At 49.9% G+C, this 19,895-nt stretch overlaps 1 protein-coding gene across 6 annotated transcripts in view; it reads right to left on the minus strand.

The window, feature by feature from the left end:
- The window catches only part of LOC127036047 (zinc finger protein 436-like), a 122,310-nt gene extending 119,502 nt beyond the window's left edge, over positions 1 to 2,808 (minus strand). For 5 of the 6 annotated variants that reach the window (XM_050926499.1, XM_050926501.1, XM_050926500.1 and 2 more), the window contains exons 1-2: positions 2,739 to 2,807; positions 1,491 to 1,577 (exon numbers count right to left, since the gene is read on the minus strand). In XM_050926499.1, coding sequence (XP_050782456.1) covers positions 1,491 to 1,577; positions 2,739 to 2,801 — 150 coding nt within the window. In that variant the 5' untranslated portion in view covers positions 2,802 to 2,807. Of the gene's footprint in view, positions 1 to 1,490; positions 1,578 to 2,738 lie in introns of all 6 variants that reach the window. The other variant, XM_050926498.1, reaches the window with a different exon arrangement.
- Between the last annotated feature and the right edge of the window lie 17,087 nt (positions 2,809 to 19,895).

The following is a 19,895-nucleotide window of genomic DNA, read 5'->3' on the forward strand; positions in this document are numbered from 1 at the left end:
ACCTTGTCTTCTGACAGTGCCAATGCCAGGTGCCCCAGAGGGAATGAACAGAGCAGTGAATCATGAAGTGATCCACTCCTTGCCGCCTATTCCCAGCTTCTGGCAAACAGAGGTTAGGGACACCATCCCTGCTCATCCTGGCTAATAGCCACTAATGGACCTATCTTCCATGCACTTCTCCAGTTCTTTTTAGAACCCTGTTAGTGTCTTGGCTTCACAACATCCTCTGGCAAGGAGTTCCACAGGTTGACTGTGCGTTGTGTGAAGAAATACTTCCTTTTGTTTGTTTTAAATCTGCTGCCTATTCATTTCACTAGGTGACCCCTAGTTCTTGTGTTATGAGGCAGAAACAACACTTCCTTATTTACTTTCGCCACACAAGTCATGATTTTATAGACCTCTACCATATTCCCCTCCCCCCAATAGTAGTCTCTTTTCCAAGCTGAACAGTCTCAGGCTTGGTCTGCACTGGCACATCTCTCCTGCTGACAAACAGCAGCTACGCTGCGTGCCTGTTAGCAGCACGGCTGTAGCGACACAGATGTGTCGCTAAAAGCTGCGGCGTGTAGCCATAGACTCAGTCTTATTAATCTCTCCTCATACGGAAGCTGTTCTGGACCCTTCATCATTTTGTTGGCCTTCTCTGAGCCTTTTCCAATTCCGATGTGTTTTTTTGAAATGAGGTGACCAGATCTGCACACAGTATTCAAGATGTGGAGGTACCATGGATTTATATAGAGGCAATAGGATATTTTCTGTTTTATTGTCTATCCCTTTCCTAACGATTCCCCGCATTTTGTTTGCTTTTTTGACTGGCGCTGCACATTGAGTGGATGTTTCCAGAGAACTATCCACAGCGACTCCAAAATCTCTTTTTTGAGTGGTAACAGCTAATTTAGACCCCATCATTTTATGTCCATTTGATATTATCTTTTCCTATGTGCATTACTTTGCATTTATCAACACCGAAATTCATCTGCTCGGTAAATGGGGAACATCATAAATGCGCCTCGAGGCGGGTGGCAGAGTTATTTACCAGAACACAAGATCGCTTGCAGTGAGTGATGGGAAGTTCATTTATCCCAGGATGGGAGGAGGGATCAGGGCCGGGGTGAGCTGTACATCACCAACAGGAGGGACACTTCTCCCCAAAACCTCATCAACTTGCACTGAGCCAAATCCTCCATCTCTGCAGCCCACATTTCATCTCCTTCCTCCCCAACCCCCCAGGAGCTAGAAAGGATCCCTGGTCACTGTGACATCCAGACAGTCCGTGGGCAGGGGCTCTGGGCTAACACAGACTGACCCTCTCCTGCCCAGCAGCCTCCTGCATCCTAAGGGCATCATGTCACCCCCCTGTCTGACCCTGCAGGATCCCTGGACTCCAGTGGGGATGGGTCCCTGGCTGAGGCTGGCAGGGTGGGCCCTGCATTCACCAGATCATTCTTATGCCAGGCAAACCTCAGTGGCTGGGGTCTCTTGGCACCTACCAGCAGCTCCTCACTTTGTCGCTCCTCCTCGGCTTTAGCTGCTTCTCTCTCTTTTCCCAGAGGGGCCAGATGCTTTTGTGGTTCCTCCTGGAAGAAGCAGGGGAGGGAGGGTTAGAAACTGCTGCAAAACTCCCAGCTGCCAGATTTCAGGGCCCCTCCTGCCCTGCAGACGCCTGTGCAGGGTCCCTGGGACTCAGCCTGAGAGGAGATGGTGAAACAGGGAGAAGCTTTTCCAGAGAAAACACAGGGCCCCAGGCTGCAGCCCAACCCCCAGCTCCCTGGGGCCTCACCCACATCCCAAGCAGCCAACTTCAGACAGTCCCCCACTTTCCTCAGCTCCAGCCCCCAAAGCTCCCACAGAGCAATGTCTGAACAAGGAGCCCCCCAACATCCCCAACCCCTAGTCCTGACCCCCCAATACACCCCAAAGCTCCCGCAGAGCCATATCTGAACATGGAGCCCCCCAACATCCCCAACCCCTAGTCCTGACCCCCCAATACACCCCAAAGCTCCCGCAGAGCCATGTCTGAACATGGAGCCCCCCAACATCCCCAACCCCTAGTTCTGACCCCCAATACACCCCAAAGCTCCCGCAGAGCCGTGTCCAAACATGGAGCCCCCCAACATCCCCATCCCCTAGTCCTCACCCCCCAATACACCCCAAAGCTCCCGCAGAGCCATATCTGAACATGGAGCCCCCCAACATCCCCATCCCCTAGTCCTGACCCCCCAATACACCCCAAAGATCCCGCAGAACCACGTCTGAACATGGAGCCCCCCAACAACCCCAACCCCTAGTCCTGACCCCCCAATACACCCCAAAGCTCCCACAGAGCCATGTCTGAACATGGAGCCCCCCAAGATCCCCAACCCCTAGTCCTGACACCCCAATACACTCCAAGATCCCCCACAGTCACCCCGCAGCCCGGCTCTGACACCCCAGATCCCCCCCGGCTCCCTCTCCCCTCGCTCCCGGGCCCAGCCTGGGCTCCGAGCTCTGCAGCCGAGCCGCGCTCCGGGCCCCTCCTGCAGCTCCTGCCCCAGCCGCTCCCGGGCTCCGTCTCCCCGGCCCCGCAGCAGGGGCCGCTCCGCTCCGCCCGGGCCACTCGCCCCCCGCAGCCCCAGGCAGCCCCGCTCCGGCCGCGGGGAGCTCGGGGCGGCCCCTCCCGGCAGGGGCAGGAGCGTGTCCACCCCACGCGTGTCCCCGCCCCCTGGGCCCTGCCCTCCCGGCGCTGCCCGCGGCCCCACCGCGCTGCCCCGCGGGCTGCAGGGCTGGAACAGCCTCCGCGCTGCGCTCCCGGCCCCGGCCATGGCCCCGCTGCCGCACACCGGGGCGGGGCGGGGCGGGGCCGGGCCGGGGGGGGGGGGGCAGGAAGGGGCGGCTCCTCCCCGAGCCTGGCCCTGCCTCCGGGCCCCTTGCAGGGGGGTTGGGACAGGCGGGGAAGCGGGGACCCGCCTCAGCTGGGAAGGGGGCAGGAGACGGGCTGGGTCTCCCCAGGGGAAAAGCAGGGGCAGGGGCTGGTGCTGCTGAACCATCAGCCCAAGGAGCCCCCGGCTGAGAATGCAGCGAGCACGTGTCAGTTCAGCGCTGGAGCTGGGACCCAGCACGTGTCAATCACCTGCCTCTAAAGCCTCTAAATCCTGGGGGCACAGCTCGCCGGGGCACAGCTTGGGAGCTACACTGGGAATAGATCCTGTAGGAAACCCCTTCCCCAACAGCAGAGTGGTGCAGGGGGAGCGTGCTGGGTCCATAACCCAGAGATCGATGAATCGAAACTGTCCTTTGCTAGCTTGGGCTTTATTTACAGCCCTGGCAATAATCCAGTTGCCTGCAGTCTGCTCTGCAGAGAAAACAAATTATCTCCATATTCACCCTTCCACAGTGATTAAAGGAAGGAATAAAGCCCCTGCCACACAGAGTCCCCTCCTGGAAGGCGAGAGATGTGCAGTGACTGGGGCACCAGCTCAGAGTTGCTAGGTTTATGTAACGTTTGGTGATGCCCAGAATGGGTCCAAGTCCTGCCCCACCCCCTGCCCCTCCCCCAACCTCTGCCTAAGGTGCTGGGAGGGAGTTTAGGTACATGAGGTGCAGGTTCTGGGAGGGAGTTTGGGTGCAGGATCTGGGCTGGGGCAGAGTGTTGGGGTGTGGCACCTACCTTGGGCAGCTCCTGAAAGTGACCTACATCCACATCTGGCAGCAGCTTCTACGTGGAGGAGGCCGGGGGGGATCTCCTGGGACCACTACCCACAGGCACCACCCCTGCAGCTCCCATTGCCGCAGTTCCAATGGCAGAGTTGGCGCTTGGGACAGGGGCAGCGTGTGAGAGACACACCCCGCAGGGACGTGCCAGATGCTTCTGGGAGGGGTGCACCGTGCAGAGCGAGGGTGGGCAGGAATCCGTTTTAGCCCCACTGTGCTGATGGTAGTAGTGGCAGGAGCCCCCAGGGCCAGCTGATCTGACTTTCTGATAGGGAAGCCACAGGAGTGGTCATGCACCCCTCATGAGCAGCTTTGGGGAGTCTTTCTGGGGCTCCTGGAGTAGGCGGCAGAGAGGTGCAGCCTCACCACTAAGTCTGTTTCCCTGGAAGAGAGAGGGGACTGTAGAGTGATCTGTCACCTCTATGCAACCAGGAGCCTCTGCACCCCTCTACCATGCTGGAGCCTCCACATTTATTTATTGGCAAATAAAATTTGCAGAATTTTAAAATATTGTGCACAGAATTTTTATTTTTTTGGTGCAGAACCTCCTCAGGAGTGAAACTGATTCAGGGAACCTCCACTGCTATGTGGGGGTGGGGGCTGGGGTTGGGTCATACACTTTCAGACTGTATGCTCTCCCTGCTGCTGATTTCCCATTTAGGACATTAGCCGTTACTGACAAGGTTTGTCCGCGTTCTTTTCTTTAGCTCATGCTGCTAGTTAGAAGGATCAGTATTGATTTTTTTTTCAAAAATACACAACCCCCTAAACCTGCTTTTAGCAATCAGAATAATTTAGTGTCACCTTATTTTTGTCTGCCCCAGTACAAAAGAAGAGGCTTTTGTGGGTTTCCTGACACAGAGAATGAAAATGAATGTGTGTCGGGCCACACTGCTGTGGATTGTTGTCGAGCGGAACCCATTGTTGGCACTGGTAGTGTAGACACAGCCTCAGACTCGGTGCTGGGGAGGGGAAGTATTGCCTCTAGAGTCACCCAGGGGTGGTGTGGGCTCGAGCGGGTTCTGTGTTGTGTTGTTAAAAAGGATCCCCAAGATATTGAACCCTGGGCCATGTTGCTGCTGACTCCAATTGGCAGAAGGGTCACAGAAAGAAGCAGGAGGAGGGGAGGAGCACCCATTAATTTATGCAATTATTCAGTGAGGCAGAGGCCTGGCAGGAAGGAACTAACTGTGCAAGCACCCTTGGCAGAGAGGGGGATCTGTGATGTCCTCGGCACTGGCGATACAGCCCAGGGATGGGTCAATAAATGGAGTGGGGAATGTGAGCTGGGAACTCCTCTCCCCGGATAGTTCCCCTGCAGGCCTGTTTCAGTGTCTCTCTTTGCTCTTTCCCTGTATAATCCAGTGGTTCTCAAACTTTTTGAACTGGTGACCCCTTGCACAAAGCAAGGTGCTGAGCGCGACCCCCCCATCAATTCAAAACACATTCTTTCATATTTAACATTATTTTAAATGCTTAATTTATAACCCAATTCTTTAAAATGAGTTTAACTTTTCTCACCACTTTTAAATTAAGCCTAGAACACACTTTGATTGAATTATTGTTATAAGCAGATAAGGGTTTTTAAAATAGTTACTGTTCAGTACTGGGGGTGTGAAGACATTTGTCAATATCACTTTTCACAGCAGACTTTGCTCCATTGCCACCCTTTCTGCTGCCTGCAGAGCTGGGCGGTTTGTGACCCCCCACATAATAACCTCACACCCCCCTCCCACGAGGGGCTGTAATCCCCAGTCTGAGAACTCCTGGGCTGCCCGCTTCCCTCTCTGGCTGGGACACTTGACCCGTGTCCCATTCCCAGGGGGCTCGTGCTCTCCTGGAGCTGGATCGGCAGCTCCTGAGTGGAGCCAGAGCCAAGGGGGATGTCAGTGGGGCCAGCAGCGCTGGGAGCCACAGACACGGTGGGCAGAGATGAGCTGAGGAGGGGCCACTTGTGGAGAGTCACTTTCCTGCCTGCCCCCAGTGCTCGCCCCCTCCCCACTTCCCCAATCCCCTGGGGCCTGCCTTAATTCAGACAGTCCCTTTCCCATCATATCCCCAGCACATCAGTGATTGTGATAGCAGGGGGCAGGTTTTCTCTGAGGCACTGAGCTTTGCCACGGGGTTGGTGGCTCCTTTCTTTCCTCACCCTGGAGTAAACTCAGCTTTTTATTCCATCCTTGATGTTTCATGGAATAACAACAGCAGCATGAAGAAAGAGGTGGGCACCGCGGGTCTCAGGGGAGGGGCAGAGAGGTGCAAGCAGTGGGCTGGGCTGGGCTGGGCTGGGCAGGGGAGGTGCAGAGAGCTGTGGGTGGTGGGCAGTGCAGGTCAAGGGAGGGGAAGAGAGGTGCAAGTAGTAGGCAGAGCAGGTCTCAGATTAGGGGCAGAGAGGTGTGGGTGGCTGGCAGGATGGGTGCTCAGGAGGGGCAGAGAGGTGTGGGTGGTGGACAGGACAGGGGACTGTCATAAACAGATAGCTAAAAAAAGAAATGGAAAAACAGAGAAAACATGAACTGGAGTTGGCAAAAGCTGGGCTGCATGTGCCAGCCAACCCTAACAACCCGGCGCCAATTATTGCTCCACAGCACAGGAAATTTCCCACCTACAAGGCAGGTGATGACACCGAGGCCTTCTTGGAAAATTTTGAAAGAGCCTGTCTTGGGTACAGCATTCCCGAAGACCAGTACATGGTAGAATTGAGGTCACAGCTCAGTGGACCTTTAGCAGAGGTGGCAGCTGAAATGCCTAAGCACCAAGTGAATGACTATAAACTTTTTCTAACCAAGGCCAGATACAGGATGGGGATAACCCCAGATCATGCCCATCGGCGCTTCAGAACCCAAAAGTGGAAACCAGAGGTGTCATTTCCCAAACACGCCTACTACATTGCAAAAAACTATGAGGCCTGGCTAACAGGAAACAACATTCAAACCTTGGAAGAACTGAACCTCCTCATACAAATGGAGCAGTTCTTGGATGGTGTTCCTGAAGACATCACGCGGTACATACAAGATGGAAACCCCAAGAATATCGCTGAGGCGGGGGAGATTGGAGCCAAATGGATGGAACTGGCAGAAAGCAAGAAAGCTACTGTCAAGGGGAACGATTACCCCAGGGGGCACACAGACCATAAACCCTACAACCGAGGACAGCCAAAGACCCCACATACCACCCAAGTAAAGCCACAGATACCCTACCCTTCAACCTCACCAGTCTCCAGTAACTCACCTCGGCCCAGTGACCCATCAGATGGAAGATGCTTTAAGTGTAATGAACTGGGACATATCAAGGCCAAGTGTCCCAAGAACACCATGCGAGTGCAATTCATTACACCACCATCACACCAAAGATCCCCAGGCCCGGATGCCTCTCAAATACCCTTGGAGCGAAGGGAAAATTTGAGAGTGGGCGGAAAGAAGGTTACTGCGTGGAGAGACACGGGGGCACAAGTGTCAGCTATCCACCAATCCTTCGTTGACCCCAAATTCATCAACCCAAAGGCCAAAGTTACAATTTACCCCTTCATGTCACAAGCTGTAGACTTGCCTACAGCTCAACTGCCTGTCCAGTACAAAGGCTGGTCAGGAATGTGGACTTTTGCAGTCTATGACAATTATCCTATCCCCATGCTACTGGGGGAAGACTTGGCCAACCAGGTGAGGCGGGCCAAGAGAGTGGGAATGGTTACACGTAGCCAAACCAGGCAAGCTTCCAGACCCATTCCTGTTCCTGAACCGTCCACAGAGGCCCCGTCTGTGTTACCAGAGACCCAGACAGAGGTAGTGGACCCGGATTCCATGCCTACCACTGAAACAGCCACAGCATCTCCAGTCCCAGGCCCGGAACTGGAACAGCAACCAGCACCAGCAAGTGCAACTACATCTTCAAACTCAACGCCAGAGGGCGCCAGCGAGCCAAAACTGGCAGAAGCAACAGACAGCCATACCCAAAAGGCTCAGCCAGAGCCTGAAATACCCTCAGGTGCACCAGCGGAGAGCGGTTCACCAGCAACGGAAACAACCCCATCACCTACATCGCTTCCAGAGGGACCAAGCCCAAGTCCACAGTCTGAGGAAGAACTGGTGACCCCAGCCTCAAGGCAACAGTTCCAAACTGAGCAGGAAGCAGATGACAGCCTTCAGAAAGCTTGGGCGGCGGCATGGAGCACCCCACCGCCTCTCAGCTCTTCTAATCAATCCCGGTTTGTTATAGACCAAGGACTTTTATACAAGGAAATTCTTTCTGGTGGACACCGGGAAGAATGGCAGCCGCAAAAACAGTTGGTGGTTCCAACTAAGTACCGGGGGAAGCTCTTAAGCTTAGCCCATGATCATCCCAGTGGCCATGCTGGGGTGAACAGAACCAAGGACCGGTTGGGGAAGTCCTTCCACTGGGAGGAGATGGGCAAGGACGTTGCCAAGTATGTCCGGTCTTGTGAGGTATGCCAAAGAGTGGGTAAGCCTCAAGACCAGGTCAAGGCCCCTCTCCAGCCACTCCCCATAATTGAGGTCCCATTTCAGCGAGTAGCTGTGGATATTCTGGGCCCTTTCCCAAAAAAGACGCCCAGAGGAAAGCAGTACGTACTGACTTTAGTGGACTTTGCTACCCGATGGCCAGAAGCAGTAGCTCTAGGCAACACCAGGGCTAACACTGTGTGCCTGGCCCTAACAGACATCTTTGCCAGGGTAGGTTGGCCCTCTGACATCCTTACAGATTCAGGGTCTAATTTCCTGGCAGGGACCATGGAAAAACTGTGGGAAACTCATGGGGTGAATCACTTGGTTGTCACCCCGTACCACCATCAAACCAATGGCCTGGTGGAAAGGTTCAATGGAACTTTGGGGGCCATGATACGAAAATTCATCAACGAATTCTCCAATAATTGGGACCTAGTGTTGCAGCAGTTGCTGTTTGCCTACAGGGCTGTACCACATCCCAGTTTAGGGTTTTCACCATTTGAACTTGTGTATGGTCACGAGGTTAAGGGGCCATTACAGTTGGTGAAGCAGCAATGGGAGGGGTTTACGCCTTCTCCAGGAACTAACATTCTGGACTTTGTAAGCAACCTACAAAGCACCCTCCGACACTCTTTAGCCCTTGCTAGAGAGAACCTAAAGGATGCTCAAGAAGAGCAAAAGGCCTGGTATGACAGACATGCCAGAGATCGGTCCTTCAAGGTAGGAGACCAGGTTATGGTCTTGAAGGCGCAACAGGCCCATAAGATGGAAGCATCATGGGAAGGGCCATTCACGGTCCAAGAGCGCCTGGGAGCTGTAAACTACCTCATAGCATTTCCCAATTCCTCACTAAAGCCTAAAGTGTACCATGTTAATTCTCTCAAGCCTTTCTATTCCAGAGACTTACAGGTTTGTCAGTTTACAGTCCAGGGAGAGGATGCTGAGTGGCCTGACGGTATCTACTACGACGGGAAAAAAGACGGTGGCGTGGAAGAGGTAAACCTCTCAACCACCCTGGAACGTCTGCAGCGGCAACAAATCAAGGAGCTGTGCACTAGCTTCGCCCCATTGTTCTCAGCCACCCCAGGACGGACTGAACGGGCATACCACTCCATTGATACAGGTAATGCTCACCCAATCAGAACCCCACCCTACCGAGTGTCTCCTCATGCCCAAGCTGCTATAGAACGGGAGATCCAGAACATGCTACAGATGGGTATAATCCGCCCATCTACCAGTGCATGGGCATCTCCAGTGGTTCTGGTACCCAAACCAGATGGGGAAATACGCTTTTGCGTGGACTACCGTAAGCTAAATGCTGTAACTCGTCCGGACAACTATCCAATGCCACGTATCGATGAGCTATTGGAAAAGTTGGGACGTGCCCAGTTCATCTCTACAATAGACTTAACCAAGGGGTACTGGCAAGTACCGCTAGATGAACCTGCCAAGGAGAGGTCAGCATTCGTCACCCATGCGGGGGTGTATGAATTCAATGTCCTTCCTTTCGGCCTTCGTAATGCACCCGCCACCTTCCAAAGGCTGGTAGATGGTCTACTAGCTGGACTGGGAGAATTTGCAGTTGCCTACCTCGATGATGTGGCCATTTTTTCAGACTCCTGGCCCGAACACCTACTACACCTGGAAAAGGTCTTTGAGCGCATCAGGCAGGCAGGACTAACTGTTAAGGCCAAAAAGTGTCAAATAGGCCAAAACAGAGTGACTTACCTGGGGCACCAGGTGGGTCGAGGAACCATAAACCCCCTACAGGCCAAGGTGAATGCTATCCAAAAGTGGCCTGTCCCAAGGTCAAAGAAACAGGTCCAATCCTTCTTAGGCTTGGCCAGATACTACAGGCGATTTGTACCACACTACAGCCAAATCGCTGCCCCACTGACCGACCTGACCAAAAAGACCCAGCCAAATGCAGTTAAGTGGACTGATGAGTGTCAAAAGGCCTTTACCCAACTTAAGGCAACGCTCATGTCTGACCCTGTGCTCAGGGCCCCGGATTTTGACAAGCCATTCCTAGTAACCACAGATGCATCTGAGCGTGGTATAGGAGCAGTGCTCATGCAGGAAGCAACAGATCACAACTTCCATCCTGTCGTGTTTCTCAGCAAGAAACTGTCTGAGAGGGAAAGTCACTGGTCAGTCAGTGAAAAGGAATGCTATGCCATTGTGTACGCCCTGGAAAAGCTACGCCCATATGTTTGGGGACGGCGGTTCCAACTACAAACTGACCATGCTGCACTAAAGTGGCTTCATACTGCCAAGGGGAACAACAAGAAACTTCTTCGTTGGAGTTTAGCTCTCCAAGATTTTGATTTTGAAATTCAACACATCACAGGAGCTTCTAATAAAGTTGCTGATGCACTCTCCCGTGAGAGTTTCCCAAAATTCAGTAGTTAAAAAGTGTTCTTAAAATGTAAAAGTCTGTTAGTTATATACTTAGGAGTATATGTAAAGGTGTATGTGTTGTATTAATCTGTTTATTTTCAAGTTCTAGAAGGAAATCGCCGCCAGTGAGCTTCCCCACTGTCTGCAATTTGGGGGGCGTGTCATAAACAGATAGCTAAGGGTTAATGTCTCTTTCACCTGAAGCACCTGACCAGAGGACCAATCAGGAAACCGGATTTTTTCAACTTTGGGTGGAGGGAATTGAGTGTCTTTGTCTTTGTTTTCTGGCTGCCTGCTTTCTCTGAGCTTTGGAGAAGTAGTTCTACTTTCTAGTCTTCTGTTTCTAAGTGTAAGGACAAAGAGATCAGATAGTAAGTTCTATGGTTTCTTTTCTTTGGTATTTGCATGAATATAAGTGCTGGAGTGCTTTGATTTGTATTCTTTTTGAATAAGGCTGTTTATTCAATATTCTTTTAAGCAATTGACCCTGTGTTGTATCATCTTAATACAGAGAGAACATTTGTACTTATTTTTCTTTCTTTTTATATAAAGCTTTCTTTTAAGACCTGTTGGAGTTTTTCTTTACTTCAGGGAAATTGAGTCTGTACTCACCAGGGAATTGGTGGGAGGAAGAAATCAAGGGGAGATTTGTGGGTTGGATCGCTAGCCTGATTTTGCATTCCCTCTGGGGGAATAGGAAAGTACTTTTGTTTCCAGGATTGGGAACAGAGAGGGAGATTCACTCTGTTTGGGTTCACAGAGCTTGTGTCTGTGTATCTCTCCAGGAGCACCTGGAGGGGGGAAGGGAAAAAGGATTATTTCCCTTTGTTGTGAGACTCAAGGGATTTGGGTCTTGGGGTCCCCAGGGAAGGTTTTTCAGGGGGACCAGAGTGCCCCAAAACACTCTAATTTTTTGGGTGGTGGCAGCAGGTACCAGGTCCAGGCTGGTGGCTAAGCTTGGAGGTTTTCATGCTAACCCCCATATTTTGGACGCTAAGGTCCAAAACTGGGACTAAGGTTATTACAGGGACAAAGAGGTGTGGATGGTGGGTGGAGCAGGTCTCAGGGGAGGGGCAGAGAGGTGTGGGTGGTGGGCAGGACAGGGGACAAAGAGGTGCAGGTGGTGGGCAGACTTTGGGGCAGAGGGTGTAGAGGCAAGAGCAGCAGGCAAGGAGGCCTCAGGGGAGGAGAGGAGCAAGCAAGAGGGGGACTAGCTTCTAGGGAGCTTCCAGCCCTCAAGTCCAGCCTCCCCATATGCAAGAGTCATGGGCCACCAGTTCTCTGGGTCTTCACTAACCAAGCCCCTCCCCAAGCTGTGTTGCTGGGAGAAGCCCTCCTGTTCACACAGCGCTATCTGCATCAGGATTAAGTTGATATAACTGCATTGCTCGGGTGGGGGGGTGAATTTTTTACACCCCTGTGTAATGTAGTTACACCCACCAAATTTTGTAGCATAGACCTGTCCAAAGAATCACTCACAGAAACCTTGGGAGTAAAATGTTACCTGCTCCTCTGCTTTACAGAATCCAAACACAAGCAAAGCTTGTCTGGCCCCTGTGGGGGTTGGCAGACAGTCAGGTGTGGGCAGATAGGCTGCTTTAAATAGCAGCAGGCACCATGGCTTAGCTGGTTAAAACACCTGCTCAGTAAACAGGAGATCCTGAGTTCAACTCACAGTGCTGCCTTGTTGACTGGTTGTTGGGGCACCTGGTATTGGCTACTGTCAGAAGACAAGATTCAGAGCTAGATGGGCCTTTGGTCTAGCCCAGTGTGGTTTTTCTTATGGTTTAAATAACACTCACAGGCACTGGTAATGGAGTTACTGAAAGTTTGGGAGTTAGGAGGGGGTAGATCAGTGATCCAGTCGCCACACAGATGACCGCCACCCTCTGGGACAGGGGCAGGTCTGAGCTCTCACCCAAATGCTCATTGTGGCTGCCAGAATCTGTGAGCAGCTTGTTTAGTTTACGCCAAAGATTGAGTCCTGCTTTGCGCACCATATGTAAGAATGAAAATCCTAAACTGCATTTTGAAATAACGAATGCAGTAGGACGTGTTATTGTCCCTGCCCCAAAGCAGACAGACCAATGGAGAAATGCCGTCAAGTCCAAGGTAATACTCCACTGCCATTTTACCTTTTTTGCTCGCTAAACTCCTTCTTATCTGCCCAGCCCAGGCTGTACTCTGCCTCAGCTGCTGCTCCCGGCCTGCTCTAGAGTCAAACATGCAGGGCCCCCAGGGGCAACAGAGGCTGGGACAGGGTAGCAGCCTGGGTTGGGCTGGGAAGATGCTGGGAGTTCTGGTTCCCTGAGAACTGGTCCAGCTCCCTTCTCAACAGCAAACAAATCAGTTCCACGTCCCCTCCCCAGAAAAATCAGCCTAGAGCCAAGGGCAGCAGGGGACGATTCCCTCTAGTTCCCACTGAGGCAGGAGAGAACCCAGGGTGTTTCTAGCAGAGCTTATGGAACTGACGTGAGGAAACCAGCCTTTAATAACAGGCAGTTCCAGTTTAAGCTTAGTGTTTTTAACAATTTCTACAACAATAAAAACCCTTCAATCGTAGTGTCACCATCCATAAAATTGCTTCAGCCTTATAGGTTCCCAAGTGCACAAATAAACATCTCTTCAAATCCAAGGGAGTGAAGATCAGTCAATGTTCAGAGTCATCCCACATAAAAGAACCATGTTGTGGTACATACTGGCCCCATCATGTGGCCATCGCTTTTCCCTCCTCTCTGTTAAAAGTTTTAGTATTTTGCACAGAAACTTTCTTCCCTCAGGAGAGACCTGGCAACCAGGGCTGCCAGCCAGCCAAACACCTTTAAGAGGAGGCGTAATCTGTCAAAAAGTGATCTCCCTCCTTCAGTTCAGTGACACCCTGAAATGTTACTTATCAGGGCAGAGCCGGAGGATTGAAAGCAGCTACAACAAATGCCTGTGTAGCTAACAAGAATGAACACAAACACTCCCTTGTATCTGACGAGATGTTTAGTTTTACCCTTGGTAAACTACAAGGCTAAAGGGAAAGTGATGGTGGTGCCAGATATAAAGAGTGAAACACGAGACAATCATCATAGTTATGCCCATAGTGACTGCAAATTATTCCTAAATTCTTATTATCATCGGTGTATTATTTTCTCTGGAGTCTAGATATTGACTATATCTTGAACAAGAAATTTGGATCTTGATAAAATAATCGACTACCCCTTGTTAAGGCAATGGACTTGATAACCACTCAGTTCAAGTACTAACAACAGTGGCTGCCTTTTAGCCATAGCTTTTAATCAGGGCAATAAATTGATACGAACTCCTGTAAAATCATTTCCCAGCCGAGTCCTTCACCCACATTCCTTAGGGCATTGGGCCACCATGTGAACATTTCATTTCCCTCCTCGGTTTCACACAGAGACACAATTTCCTTTGTACAGGTCCATGAACAGCAAAACCTCCCTGTGTCTCTGGTCTGAGCCAGGGCATTCAATTCCAGTGAACCCTTCTCTCCTGCAATGGCAATGGTCAGACAGAGGGGACTTGGCCACCTTCACCTCTGACAGTGAGATATTGGCTCGGCTCTTTCTTTATGCTGCTGTTGTCAGTCCATGAAACATCAGGGATGGGATGCAAAGCTTAATTCATGCATCAACCCCCTGAAACATTTCTGTGCCCTAGAGAAATCCTGCCTCCAGCTATTGGAATGATATGGTGAAGATTCGAATAGGAAAGGGACTGTCTGAATTGTCAGTGTGGGGAATGAACAACTGTCATGGTAGAAACCCCCCACTCTGAACCTTAACGTCCAAAAGATGGGGTACCAGCATGAATTCCTCTAAGCTTAATTACCATCTTAGATCTTGTAGTGCTGCCACCAACCAGGAATTCCAGTGCCTGGTACACTCTGGTCCCCCCAAAACCTTGCCTGGGGACCCCCAAGACCCAGACCCTCTGGATCTTAACACAAGGAAAGTAAACCCTTTCCCCCCATTGCGTCTCCCAGGCTTCCCCTCCCTGGGTTACCCTGGAAGATCACTGTGATTCAAACTCCTTGAATCTTAAAACAGAGAGGAAAATTCACCTCCCTCCCTCCTTCTCTCTCCCTCTCCCAGACTCTCCCTGAGAGAGAAGGTAATCCTAACACAGAGAGAAAGTTAACCTCTCTCTCCCCCTTCCCTCCTTTCTCCCCACCAATTCCCTGGTGGATCCAGACCCCGTCCCCTGGGGTCTCACACCAGAATAAAAAAAAAAATCAGGTTCTTAAACAAGAAAAGCTTTTAATTAAAGAAAGAAAAATTCTTTGTAAATCTCAGTAAAAATTATCTTTGCAAATTTAGATGGAATATGTTACAGGGTCTCTCAGCTATAGACACTGGGAATACCCTCCCAGCCTAAGTATACAAGTACAAATTAAAATCCTTTCAGCAAAATACAAATTTGAACTTCTTCCAGCCAAATACACATTTGCAAATAAAGAAAACAAACATAAGCCTAACTCGCCTTATCTACCTAGTACTCACTATTCTGGACATATAAGAGACTGTATCAGAGAGATTGGAGAGAAACCTGGTTGCACGTCTGGTCACTTTCAGAACCCAGAGAGAACAAGAATCAAACACTAACAGCACACACAAAACTTCCCTCCCTCAAGATTTGAAAGTATCCTGTCCCCTGATTGGTCCTCTGGTCAGGTGACAGCCAGGCTCACTGAACTTGTTAACCCTTTACAGGCAAAAGAGATATGAAGTACTTCTGTTCTATTAACCCTTAACTATCTGTTTATGACAACAAGAATCTATAGCTATGTCGTTAGCCACAAACACACTCTCATCGTGCTCCAGCTGGAAAGGAAATGGGTAGGAACTCTTGCTTTTCCCCATGGACACACTTACACTAATGCACAGCCGTGAGTGCACTGGGGGAGTTGGTCTGAGCCATTTCAAGTGACAGGTCTGTGAGAACAGAATCATTGTGTAGTGAAGCAGCTGTACATTGAGTAGTTATGGCTGAGTGCTTAAGGTGATGGGCTAAAAAGCCCTTGGGGTCTCCCCATGCCAGTTCAAATCCTGCTGACTATGGGATGCATTAGTGTGTTCTTAGTGCTGTTGTCTTAGTGCCTGAGCAGGATCTGGCTTCACTCTGAGGCTGTTTACACTTAAAATACTGCTATAGCACTGTGGCAAAGACAGCTGCTACAGTGAGAAGAGGGGTTTTCCATCCCTCTAATAGCTATGTTGACAAAACAATCTTTACTTTCACTTAGCTCTATCTAACCATGGCTTAGATCATCTTAATTATACTGGTTCTGGGGTTTTTCACACCCTGAAAGACGTACTTGTTAGAGGGTTTATCCCATCACCCTCCCATTCCCTGGTCCTTCTCACGTGACCAGAGAGCAGCAATGCATGAAGTTCAAAGGTGCAAACAATTCAATGTTTATTGGCGTAAACTTCCAGCAAGCAATGATTCCAGTTTCTTTCCTCAGTGTCCCCCTTCCCAGCTCTGACACCACAAAGCCTTGCCTGTGTCCCTGTTCCCATTCCCTGTTCCTATTCCCCCCCCAAATAAAACATAATTCCAATTCCCCTACTCCTACCGCTACCCCCATTCCCATTCCCATTCCCCCATTACTTCCTGATTGACTGCAGACTATATAGCAAAACTGGAGTTCTGCTTAGCTCTATCTTAAGCAATCATTTTATTGAAATGTAACTAACCCATCCTAACATACTCTAACATGATTATCTAACCAATTATACCCCACCACCTTAATTGGTTTACATCCAACAATTTAATTATACAGCAGACAGAAATGGTTACAGAATCAGACAGAGATTATACAGACAAGCAATAGGAAAGTGGGGACTACAGTGACAGAACAACAAAGAAGTGAGGATTTCACACCCCAACTGTTGGTAAGTGAGTTGTCCCCAGACAGGATGCTATCATGGTAGAGGTTGTGGGTGCTGGTTGCTTAACTCTCTGGCCCCCAAGGCAGGATTTTGAGGTTCACCATTACTCTCTCAGAATGCCAGCACCCATCTTTTGTTCATTTAAAACGTGAGCAGGGAGATTACAACACCATAGAACTCATGAAGCTCCAGGAAATGTGTAACTTTAGATCTGGGTGAGTGTGTCTAAAAAGCTGTGTTCTAGAAGGTCTCTAGGAGTGGAAAGAGATGTGCCATCTCAATCTCCCTAAAGAGTTCATCAACTATTAATGAAAACTAGGGTTGATAAGTTATATTCTTTGTAGTATCAGGATAGTGGACTGGTCTAAAGTGCTAGTTATGAGACTCTTTTTTTCTAATCCCTTGGGTGTTCTGGTCTCTGCATGGAGACGTGGTTTCACATCCCACTCCTGATATTACCATTAATTCTATCCAGAGAAAATGGCCTCACTTCAATCTCCTTTGGAACAATAGAACACCATTTGCTTAGCTTTTCTAGTCCAGTAGTTGTGAGAGAAGTTCCAAACCAGGGGGAAACAGGGCCTGTTCTCTCGACCCATCAATTTTTTGTCTTCCTTCATTCCAAGCCATTTCCTCAGATACATCCATATTTCCCACACTTTTATGAAACTTTAGAGTCATCATTTAATTGCCACACAACTGTACTTATGAAGTAAAGTGAAACACAATATTTTTTGGATATTCCTGCAGAAGAGTTTTGTTTTCTGACCTGGAATTGAACAGGGGCTACCCGAGGGGGACAATGCTGCTCCCTTTTCTTGACTCATCCGAAAAACAGAAGTTCGTGGTGCCCTTTGTTTCCTTGTTCTTCAAACACCTGTCGGGGACGGGCTAGGGAGACTTGGTCCTGACTCTCAGGGTCCCTCCCTGCCCTACCTTTCTATATGATTCTGTTGTGTGGGTTTGCGCTGTGTCGTTGTTCCACACTGAGCTGTTTTGCACAGTGTCACTTTGCACTCTGATGCATTGTTTCGTGTTGTATGGTTTTTGCACTGGCTTGTGTTGCGTTGGTTTGAGCTGAGCTCTTTTGCAGTGCGTCATTTTGCCCCGTGGGGCGTTCATTTTCATGGTGATGAATTGTCGGGCTTTGCACTCCTACGTGTTGTCACTTTGTGCTGTGGAATGTCATTTCACGCTGTATGTTAGATGTTAGATTGGGGTGTTTCCACTTTTGTTGTTGTTTATATTGTATTGCGATGGCATCGAATTATAGAGCTGTACGGCTGCAAGGGCCCTGGAGAGGTCATGAAATCCAACCCTCTCTGCTGAGACAGGGCCAAGCAGAGACGATGCATTGGGGACATGTGGGATCAAGTGCCCACAGCAGCCGGCCCAGGCAGGGAGCAGAAGGAGGGAACCAGAGCCAGAGCAGGTTGTCTATGGGACCAAGTATATGCAGAGTATCCTTGACAGAGGTTTGTTCAACCTGTTCTTAAAAACCTCCGAGGACAGAGACTCCACAGACACCCTTGTGAGCCTATTCCAGAGCTTAACTACCCTCAGAGTTAGAAAGCTGTTCCTAACATCTAACGTGAATCTCGCTGGCTGCAGATTAAGCCCATTACTTCTTGTCCTACCATCAGTGGACATAGAGACCAATTGATCATTGTCCTATTTATAAAGACCAAACTTTTCCCTCTGCAATCATCCGTTAAATGGTTACTATCCTCTCTTCTTGCCTAGGGTACAATGGAAGAGGAGAAAATACCCTCTTAACATAGGATGCAAATGTCAGTTTGGTCTCTCTTCATGTTTTACTGAAGCTAAGAGAGAGGAAGAAACATGACCTGCCAAAGAGAACAGAGAGTTTGTTTCATTTTGATCTGTGAGTATTAGCAGAAGAGTGACACCTAAGGTTTGTTGCGACCACCCACCATGGGGCTTGAATTTATGACGGTGGGATTAAGAGTATCATGCTCTACCAACAGAGCTAACTAGATTTAAAGTCAGTCAACTGCCCAGTCGCAGTGTAGAAGGTGCCCTGAAGGTGTTTATTTGTGAACTGAGGTTCCCTGTCTGAGGCCTGGTCTACAATACGCTGTTAAACCGATTTTAACAGCGTTAAATCGATTTAACGCTGCACCCATCCACACTACACTGCTCTTTATATCAATTTAAAGGGCTCTTTAAATTGATTTAAAGGGCTCTTTAAATCAATTTCTGTACTCCTACAAAACGAGAGGAGTAACGCTAAAATCGATATTACTATATCGGATTAGGGTTAGTGTGGACGCAAATCGACGTTATTGGCGTCATTATTGTTCAGTAACTACCCACAGTGCACTGCTCCAGAAATCGACGCTAGCCTCGGACCATGGACGCACACCACTGAATTAATGTTCCTAGTGTGGACGCGCACAATCCACTTTATAATATCTGTTTTATAAAATCAGTTTAAGCTAATTCGAATTTATCCTGTAGTGTAGACGTAGCCTGACATTTGCCTTCTTTCCTGGTTTGTTATGTCTCCAGCGAGCAAACCAAAGCTGTCACTAGGCTGGTTAGATGCTGCTTTCTAGCCCAGTGAGCTGGGGTTGATTTAACATGCTGCCGCCATCAGCTGGTCAGAGCAACCAGGGCTGGAGGTCAGAATTTAGGATTCTCCCACCAAGGGGAGGTGCTGTTGGACTCATCTAGTGGGGGAGAGTCTGAAAAAGTTTCTTGGTTCCCAGAGAGGGGGCAGACAAGCTGGTGCCACACACACATTTTCACAGGGAATCAGGCCCCCCCTTGGGAAAAACTCAAAAGAAGCCCAGACCCAGGAGTGTCAGAGAAGGGAATCACTGTTTGCTTTAAGAGATGGGTGAGGGAAACCTGCAGGTCCTTAGATCCCTTCAGCACCTTATAGAACCATTTGTGAGGAAAGTCTGGGGAAGCCAAGGAGGACAAGGAGAGGGAAAAAGGCCTTGCAGCTGTTGTGCAATCACCATGCTCTCAGCAGAAGGGTCCAGGGAGCTCTGCTCTCAGAACACACAAGATGGCAAAGTTCAGAGCCCTGTTGCACGGAGTCAGACTGCGATCAGCTCACAGTGAGAGGAAGCAACACCCCTCCCTTGGTCTCTATGCCAGAGCTCCTGTCATCTGAGTGTCCTTCCTGCAAGAGTCGGCTGCTGAGAGGGTTGCGATGGGGTAAATGAAGACAGAGGAGGATTGTTCCTCCTGGGTTTTTTTTGTGTGGCTCTGTGATCCTGCTGGAGGAAGCATCCTTAGAGTTTATTTCAGTGGCTTGTGTTGGGCTGAGGTTGTGACCCTGAGTACAGGGGTTCCTGTACTCTCTGTTCTTAACCCCTCAGGGAGTGGACAATGGAGTACTGTCAGAAAGTGGATAGAAAGTAGCCTAAGAAAGTGTAGCATAAGTGAGAAAAAAAGCAACATTATCAGC

Source organism: Gopherus flavomarginatus, chromosome 17 (assembly GCF_025201925.1).
Source record: "Gopherus flavomarginatus isolate rGopFla2 chromosome 17, rGopFla2.mat.asm, whole genome shotgun sequence".
Taxonomy (NCBI): Eukaryota; Metazoa; Chordata; order Testudines; family Testudinidae; genus Gopherus; species Gopherus flavomarginatus.